A 9,565-nucleotide genomic window follows, 5' to 3' on the forward strand; every position below is an offset into this window, starting at 1 on the left:
CCACCTAGGGAGATGCCATCATGTTACAACAACACAGACATATCCATGCAGAGGCCAAACAATAGTACTAATAGTACTATATTGTACTACTATAGTACTAATATAATACACGTAGGGCTACTGTAGTGCTGGTTGATTGATAATTTATCAAAAATATAGGCAGGCATAGGCGTCTTATAACGTTCTTATAAATTGTGTGTCGTCTTCTTATGTTCTCTTCCTCCAATAATTAGAAGTGAATGGATGGTAACAGTAAGGTGAGGCCATGAGGCCAGGTGGGGTGTGCCAAGGAAGAGCACTCTGTGTTAAATTGGCTCTTTTCCCCCCCAAAATGTTAAAATATTTGGACAATGCTGGAAAAAGAAAGTAAGTAAAGTAAATAATGAACTTTGCAACCTATATCTTCATAAAAGTGGTCCTTAAACTACCATTTTGAGCATTATATAGGACCAATTTTACGAAGATAAGTTGAACATGGGTGAAGCCTTGAAGGTCTAATATTTGCTATATTTATTGGGGGCATAAACAAGAAGTTGAAGGATAAAATTAAGTCTGATATTAAGAGCTACCCTCATGATTGATAACTTGAGATATATACCTCAAGAAGCAAACATAACATGTCATATTTTTGGTAAACCGCATGATGTAAAACTGTTTGTTTGTACACAATGACCAAAATAAAAACATTAAAACACATAATGTACTTTAGATTACCTGTTACGAATAAGGCTTTCACTTAGAGCTCCATATATGGGGATAACCTATAGTCCCATATATGGAGACAACGGCAATATCCAGCACTGACATCAGATTAAGGTATAGAAACCCCAAATATGGATATAGTGGTGACATCATCGTGACACTAGACTTGCACATCATAAAAGGCAGATCCCAGCTTCTAAACCTCAGATACCAAGCCATGCATGCACACCGTATGGAATGAAATGAAATGATTACTATATTTACCCAGGGTATCTGGGCTAAGCTCAAGAACTTGTTTCCAGCCAGGCCCTGCTCATAGAACACATTTCATCGTAGTGGTTCAATGCCTTGTTCAAGGGCACTTCAGCGGTGGTAATTTTAACGTGTCGGACAGCTGATTCGAACTGGCGATCTTCCGGTATCAAGCCCGATCCGCTATCCGTTCGGCCACCGTATCTCCACCGATCTCAAATCCTCAGAATCTACAGGACCCAAGCAAGACACAGGATACAGGACATAGGACAAGACTCAAGACACCACACTTAAGACACAAGATCAAGAACACCTCAACACATTAGAACCAAGGTGTCTGACTTTACAACCCAGATACCTTGTATAGCTCATAGAGTATGTATAGCTTCACCAAGACCACCATTCCAATTAGCTCCATTAAACATCCCGGTTTAAGTTCGAATCGGACACCACTGTAGCGGGTCCTAGCCGAGACAGCCAGCACTAGTTAGAGCTATTTTATATTACCTAAGAACATTTTCAAATGTATATATAATGGTAGTCATCCTATCACGGCTTTCAAACGTTCCTACCTCGGCAGTGTTTGTGTTTCTAGTCGGTGCGTTTACGGCGACGGACGGAGTCGTACAGCAACAGCAACATGACAGCAGCAGCAGAGAAGGAAAGCAGCAGTTTCAATGTCAGTGTTGTTAAACAAACAGAGGATGAGCAGAACAAAGTCTACCTGCTGAAAGGCAAGATTTCACTATTCACTCTGTCGGCGAGCTGTGCTCTTCATTGCTGTGTCTTATTTTATAATGATCTCACAAACATCAATGCAAGATCGACCTCTCTGCTCTTGCTAGTTCCATGCTAACAGCTAATGTCATTCAGCAATCAGCATTATATCCCCAAATTATGTGAAATGTTATGCAAAAAAAATGGAGTTAGGTGGTTTCCTCCCGACAGCAACGAATTATACTGCGAGTCTGGACTACTCAGGACAGACACACAGGCAAACGGCAACTGCCAGGCATAACCATGATACAATATTTCTCCATAGGCATGTAATGATTCACGATACGAACCATATGATTTCTCACGATTTTTTAAACGAAATTATTTTTTCTTACAAATTCAGTATTCTTTTAATTTTCTTCTTATCCTCTTTTCAAAACAGTATAGCAAATTCATGAAAACCTTTTTTTTAATCAATTCTCTTACAAATATCCTATTTTATTTTTTTACGCACCCTGTTTGCATCACGATTCAAATTGCAATTTAATCTAGATATTTCTAGTTTATGCATAAAATTGAAAATATCAATACAAATGGAATAAAAATAAACATGTCTTGCCAAGAGTGGGAAGCTTATGGAGATCCAGAATGTTTTACGATAATGTTCTTCTCATTATCCCCCAATTATACATTATTGTATAATTACATTCGCTCTCACCAGCATGGTACTGATGAATTCTTGAGTTGAATACTTATATCAACGTGTTTATTCGGTGGGTGACATAAGATTATACCCATATTTTGTTTCTTACCTGATGTGTAATTGTAAATGTCTTCATTGTTAATATATTATTTGATTGTCCTCTTGTCCTGTGTGTGTCCAGGAGCTGCCTTCCTGACCACAGTGGCCACTGTTGGGATGATGTCTGGGTTTGGATCCGCTCTGGCCTTGGCTAAGAAAAAAAGCCCCAAATGGTTTTATAAGGTATGATAAAAAAAATAGGAGGGAAGTATGAAGTCTGCACACTGGAATGCTCTCAAAATAATCTACCAAAATAACCGGCCACGCAAATAAACATAAAGTGAAGTTGTTGTATAGGGCAATTTCACATTGTTTTTTGATTCGGCGGCAGTAGCGTCACTTAGGCACCTACTGCGAGTAGTCAGGAAATGTCCATATTGCTCCATTGCATGGTCTGAAGGAACATATTGCCGGTGATTATCCGACCCGACCCGTTATTCGAAGCGGGTGCATACTCTCCAGTTTCTCTCTTTTGTTCGAGCACCCGTTGAATCGTGTTATAGTTCCATTGAAACGTCTTTTTGAGTGATGCAGCCACTCCAAGGAACAGCAATGTGTGTCTGTCTGTCCCTATGTTTAGAGTACCAACAGGTGACAAAGTGGCACTGTTCAGCTTCACACTGTGCACAGGTGCATGATGGGAAGCTGAGTTTTTAGCAGCCATTACGTGATTTCGGGTGTGACAGTACAATACAGTACAGTAGAAGGACCCCGACACGGTGGAACATCTTTGTGCACTATATATTCTTTTGTACAAAGAATAGCAAAAATAGCTTATCTACAAGCTCACATGTCAGATTGCAGTGTGTTGTGAGCTTGTATAATACGTTGCTGTCGGGAGGAAACCACCTAACTACATTTTTAGATTTAGATTTTTTCTTTGCATAAATCAGTGCTATTGAACACCTTTTACGTCTGTGTTCGTTACAACAATATTGAACCAAAGAATAGTAAAACGTGCTTCGGACAAAACAAACCTCTTAACTCCATTGGACACTCAAACGGCTACCTACCACCTCTCCCCCTCTCAAGTAATTTACAATATATAAAGTCACAATACCAACTTTGATGAAGCAGTATTGCTTTGTTTTCAAAATGAGGTTTTCTTCATTTCCTGAAAAAAAGATACATTTCATTTTCAGAAAAATGAACATTTTGGAGTTAGGTGGTTTCTTCCAGACAGCAGAGATATTATCTACTATTTTAGCTATTCTTTCTTAAAGGCAGAATTATTTTTAAAAGTTTGAAATCCTTAGCTTTTAATGACCTGCCTAAAATAGGCACACCAGGTTGAAAGTGAGTCATATCGCAAACGACAAATTAAATTTAAGGTAAAGGTAAAATGTATTTTCTCCGACTAGACTTATTTGGTTTCACAGAGCAGAATTAATGTTTCTTATTTTTGAGTTTAAGATGGGCAGCGTTTTGTTTTTATTTTACGAGTGTTGCATTGTCCCATTTACATCTGGGCCGATGGTTCAGAGCAAAACATGCAAACCCTGCACCCTTCCACTTAATTGGCCTGGAACTTGGTGCGATTATTCGTTCCTCACAGGAGCCAATTAAAGATGACGCACATGGAACCCAGGGCTCCTATTTGTTTTTAAGATATACATGGCTGCTCGCAACAAGGGAGCCCTTGTCTTCAGAGTCTATTTTTGGCGGCAGACCCCCCGTCCGCGGTTGTCAACACAGACCTTGGGCAAACGGGGCCCTCGTCAAGTGGTCCAATTAGATTTTAGCGTGGAGAGCCATGCGTGTTATGTGGTCACCACGGTCAACCGACACAGATGGATTGCGGAGAAGAGTACTAAGGAGGTTCTGTGTGAGTGTCCCGAGTAGACCAGTGGCGTATAGATAGCTGTGTCTTGCCTAGCCCGTTTACAGGAGCAATTTCACACAAGAAAGGAGGGCATTACTGAGGGTGGTCTGCTGCGCTGATGGCTCAACCTGTTATGTGTTTATCACCTGGGTACAGGTCATTCTGCGGTTATCACGGGGTGGTATTTGCAGTGGTTGAAAAAAATACACAAAATGTGTGTATTTTATAGTTAAAAAAAAATGTAAAGTCCGGAATTCAAAAGTATTGGCATCAAAATGTACTTAATGTACCAAAAGTACAAGTATTGTGCAGAATGTCCCATTTCAAGTTTTCAAATGTACAGTATAGAAATCTTTTTAAAATGGCAGAATGTGAGCTTGTAGATCAGCTATTTTCAAATTGCAGAAATGTATATTGGGTTAAAGTGATGTACGTTTCGTATTCGTAATCAAAATCTACAAAGTAACAAGTTTTCAAATAAATGTAGTGGAGTAAAAAGTGCAGTATTTGGATCCAAGATGTAGTGGAGTAGAAGTAAAAGCATTGGAAATACTGAATACTGAATTATGAATACCTCAATTGTACTTAAGTACTGGCTTATAACCCCCGGCCCGTATCTTCTTTGATCTCTCTAAAATTGCGGCGTCGAGACAGATATCGTCGGCTGAAAAGCTTGCATGTCTAATAGTTACTATGGAAAAGATTTCTTTAAAGAAATGTATGAATACCCAAGTTTTCTGCCCGACAACAACAATAATATCCCATACTGGCCTTGGTCTAGGCTTGAAACATTTCACAATATAAAATCTATGTTTAGATAACCTATGTTTACAGTAGCCTTACAGGTTATTGCCATACTAAAAAGTGCATACTTCTCTGTATATACAGTTGGGTGCCACCGATATTGTCCCTTATCATTTGACCCATTTAGGCCTGACCTCAACATTTTTAAAAATCCTTCTAAATCCTCCAGTTTTCTGAAATAAATATTTTCACGATTTTTCAAAAATAGCAGACCTACAAGCTCGTAGCGCGCCACTCGGTGGCGCGCTATGAGCTTGTTGATCTGCTATTTTTCAATAGCTAAATTATAACATGTTTAAAACACCAAAAGGGGTTCCCGCCCAAAATGGGTTAACTGTCCTTTTGCGCAGATCACGCAAACCTCAGCAAAAAGAAAAGGACAATATCGATGGCCTCCAACTGTACTTCTCTGTAAGTCTTCCACCAAATATTCAATGGTAATGTGACTAACGCCATGTGTTTGTGTGCCCACCCAGGGGGTTACGGCCACGGCTGTGGTCCCAGAAAGCGGGGCGTCTCTGGCTCTGAGGGCGCTGGGCTGGGGGTCCCTGTACGCCTGGTGTGGAGTAGGACTGCTCAGCTTCACTGTGTGCAAGGCCCTGGGTATTCATAGTGTAGGTATCATTAGAACCGTGGTTTTCAACCCTTTTCATATCAAGGCCTATTATTTATTCTGCATTTGAGCCACGGATCACCATTTGATGAGATTTAGCCTTGCAGACCCAAAACGTATGGATATTTTGTCCACAATTCCATGCTGTTGTATTGATGTTGGTACCAACCATAGTAGAGATAACAAGCAAATCTTGATCAAAATAATTCTTCTACATTCTCTAATTGTGTAGACTTCTTGTAAATTAAATAATGCAGACATTTTATGCACTCGAGTTAAAGTTAATCTATAAGGGTCTCCATCCGCTGGGGACCACCTGTAATCCCCTCAAAAAACACTGTTATATCACCTGTATATATAGCTGTCGGGGAGAAACCACCTAACTCCAAAATGTAACCTCATCATAGTTGGTATTGTCAATTACTGTGGTGGGAGAGGGGGAAAGGGGGTGGAGTTAGCTGCTTTAGCAGACAGTAAAGGGTGTTCAATAGCATTGATTTATGGAAGGGAAAAAAACGGGAGTTAGGTGGTTTCTTCCCGACAGCAACGATATGTAGGTAGACACATTGTTAAAACCTGCATCTCTGAGGTCCTGACCAAAATACTTGATCATGAAGTGTCTTCATGTCACTGTAATTAATTGTTACACACGTGGTAGAATTAGTTGTAGTTTCATTATGTCACCCGTGTGCTGCTGGGTCTCATTTAAGCTTCCTCGTCTCTTCCAGCTGTCGGAGTTCAGAGTCAAGATGCAGTCCGTCTTCCCAGCCATCCCCAAGAACCCAGACAATTACACGGACTCCCAAACAGAGTGGGAGTCACTTTTCGACTCGAAATAAGGACATCATGTGAATAAAATAGACAATTTGCATTAGTGCCAGGTTGTTTTACAACCAGTGGTCTAGTGTTGGTCACTGGAAGCTGACCAGTACAACCACAGTCTTCTGTTGGCCACTTGAAGCTGGCCAGTACAACCACAGTCTTCTAATGTTGGTCACTTAACAGCTCCCTTGGGCTGATTGATGTTTAAATAAATTCCTTACTCAAGGGTTGCCTACATAACGGGGAGATCAGACCAGCTGGTCTTGCAGTCTGGTCCGATCTGCCTCCCAGCGCTCCAAGTCTCTCCAGTCTGGTCCGATCTGCCTCCCAGCGTTCCAAGTCTCTCCAGTCAGACAACAAGGGGAGTTATGCTTTATTTATGCGGCAACGTGCTTTTAAAAGAGTCACGCATCCAAAATAGAACAAGAACTTGTGGATCGGCCATCTTTGGCACACACCACCATCATACCACCCAGAATTAATTGGGCTTCTTCTCATACTGTGTTCTGCTCAGAACTTTGGGACTTTTGGGGGGGTTATATGTACAAAGGTAACTATTAGTAGTCTTGACAAACTACTACTCAGAATTACATGTCTGAATATTAAAATATTGACTGATCGAATTAAGTGTTAAATGACTACAGTATATTGCACCCGCTGATTTGTGGTCGAAACAGCTGTATATCCGGTAACATGGGACTCTCCCAGCTCATTAGAAACCAGAACACACATTTTCAGAGATACCAATTATTCCAATCAATTAAAGTAACTCATACACGATATTAAGTGAAACTGCAGGTGTTGAAACCAAAACAACAAGTATACAAAATTGGAACTGGATCAATATAAAATGTAAGCTTTGTGTGGAGTCCTGTAATTGGTATCCGACCTAAGAAACAGTTTTGTTTGCTAGAGCTAGAGAGATGGGAGGCCCCTGTTGCCTTTATGGTATGACACAGCTGGTACCGGATCTATGATTGCATGAATGTTGTTTCACGACTTCCCAGACTACACACAGAACTTTAAATCCCAAACCCATGCCGTTACATTTGGTTCCACACAAAAGGTCGTTCATGGCTGTTCAATCTAAACAAGTTTAGTGAAGGACTAAAGATAGCGATCAAAGGCCCGTTCTATCTGTTCTGATTAAACCTTCTCCGAAAGCAGGTATAAAAATACTCCAGTCTGTGTCCGGGGCAAAATGCACTTAGGCTTGTTTTGGATGTCTTCAGACTTTCATCAGCTTTGCTTAATTACGTTTGGAGATGTAGTCAAGCGTCTGGGGAGGAGGCATCTGTTAATGTGCACCGTTACTCACAGGATTAAGGAAGCACCTGCAACCACTAACCAACACACTGTGTGTGTGTGTGTGTGTATATATTATATATATTTTTGAGTGGTGTAAACCACTCCTACAACTGTCTGTTCGTACCAAAAAATTAGCATGGTTGTTGAGTGGTGTAAACCACTCCTACAACTGGCTTTGTTAGTTTACGTGTCTGTTCGTACCAAAAAATGAGCATGGTTGCTATGGTCACACGGGTGTGATTTCATTACGTCAGACCACAGCTGATCAGTCTATATAAGACCTTACACCACTCAGTTCACACAGGTGTGATTTTTTAAATCATCTTGGGTTGTTATCGTGCTACCTTGGTTGGTCGTCCCGTTCTGATTTGTTTTATTTGTTTCACCAGTTGGCGTTCCTATTTCTGAGCACGCCATTATAGGTTAAAACATTATGAAATGACAAAAGATTTTGAACTTTTGAAGATTGAACCTTGTTATCGAATATTGTCTCCGTCGGGTGTAAACCTTATGTCCAAAAGATAGAAAAAGTAGCAGATCTACAAGCTCAAAACGCACCGTTTGGAGCTTGCGGATCTGCTACTTTTGATGCTTTAGTGACGCCGTAGAGTGATCAGATAGAGCCGGGGTCCTCAACGTTTTTGGCTGGGGACCCCCTGGAAATGCTTTGGCCATGTCTACCGACCCCCGCTCCACCCCCAATACAAATTGACTGCTACAGTAACCTTAATAGCAAATACATCATAAATAAATACTGAAACCAGATATAATCATTAAGGAAAGTTTATGCATGCACTAGTATGTGTACTATGTAAACTCTTAATTTCCATTATCCAGCCATTCAGTTGCAAAAAACAAACTTTTTTTTTGGGACCGCCCAAAATAATCTGGCAACCCCCCGGGGGGTCGCGACCCACGGGTTGAGAACCCCTGAAATAGAGCATTCATTTACGAAAAAACTAAAAGTTCAAATACGGAGATGGATGATTTCCACCCGACGGCAACGCTGTGTTATAGCCGTTTATCATAAATTCCTGTGATCAAGATTAAAAGTTATCAAACGAGTTCAACTTTTTGCTCGGTCTGCATTCCAGACAGACAGGATTCCAGGAGTCCGGCCTTCTGTTCACAGTGCTCAACCAGATTTCATGTACATTTATTCTTAACATGAGGTGGAACAGAGTAAAAAGATCTCATAGTGAATAAACAACATCTCAGCAAATGAAATAGAGGGGAGACAATCTCTTACAGAGATAACTTCTTTGCTTTTTTTATACATGATGCGTTAACAGTTTGTTCTTGTATTGTTCAGCACTGGCAGTTCTTCTACACAACGTTTTTTTATTTTTCTCTGAAATGCTCCCCTCTCTTAGCACCCGTCCATCTGTACAATATCATAAAGTTTCTCCCAGTTTTCATTATCCATCCGTGATTCTGTGAATAAACGGTATGTATGTAGGGGGCTTTCCATAAAAAAAATGTCTCGTTAGCCCCCAGGAAAAAAACATTGTTTAAATAAAGAAAATAACCTCCACCCCTCTCCCTCTGAACAGCATAACTAAATACGTTTCATATTCAAATGAGCATTACTGTGATGGTTGATCCATAACTGATTATCTGTTTCTTGATAATGAACTCTTTACTGTATTTACAAGATGGGATGATTGTGATGCATTGTTCTGTCCTACAAAGACATAATGTGGAATTGCAGAAGTAGCAAAAC

The 9,565-nt window shown here is 40.4% G+C and overlaps 1 protein-coding gene across 2 annotated transcripts; it reads left to right on the top strand.

The window, feature by feature from the left end:
* The first annotated feature begins 1,201 nt into the window (after window positions 1–1,201).
* On the top strand, window positions 1,202–9,376 carry tmem242 (transmembrane protein 242). 2 transcript variants are annotated; one of them, XR_013792007.1, is made up of 5 exons: window positions 1,202–1,688; window positions 2,556–2,656; window positions 5,576–5,713; window positions 6,441–6,847; window positions 6,888–9,376. XR_013792007.1 is itself a non-coding variant. In XM_079525434.1 (4 exons), the coding sequence occupies exons 1-4, from the start codon at window positions 1,595–1,597 to the stop codon at window positions 6,549–6,551; spliced, it is 444 nt and encodes a 147-aa protein (XP_079381560.1). In that variant the 5' UTR covers window positions 1,202–1,594; the 3' UTR covers window positions 6,552–9,376. The 2 variants fall into 2 exon arrangements, 1 of the variants encoding a protein (XP_079381560.1); XM_079525434.1 differs by having other exon boundaries at window positions 6,441–9,376.
* Window positions 9,377–9,565: the final 189 nt, after the last annotated feature.

This window comes from Electrona antarctica (genome assembly GCF_951216825.1).
Source record: "Electrona antarctica genome assembly, chromosome: 17".
Lineage (NCBI taxonomy): Eukaryota > Metazoa > Chordata > Actinopteri > Myctophiformes > Myctophidae > Electrona > Electrona antarctica.

What these genes read in the sequence shown, in the direction of transcription:
- tmem242 (XM_079525434.1), top strand. Translation starts at nt 1,595, where the DNA reads ATGACAGCAGCAGCAGAGAAGGAAAGCAGCAGTTTCAATGTCAGTGTT. An exon ending in CAAAGTCTACCTGCTGAAAG is followed by an intron (nt 1,689 to 2,555) that starts GCAAGATTTCAC and finishes GTGTGTGTCCAG; the next exon opens with GAGCTGCCTTCCTGACCACA. An exon ending in GCCCCAAATGGTTTTATAAG is followed by an intron (nt 2,657 to 5,575) that starts GTATGATAAAAA and finishes GTGCCCACCCAG; the next exon opens with GGGGTTACGGCCACGGCTGT.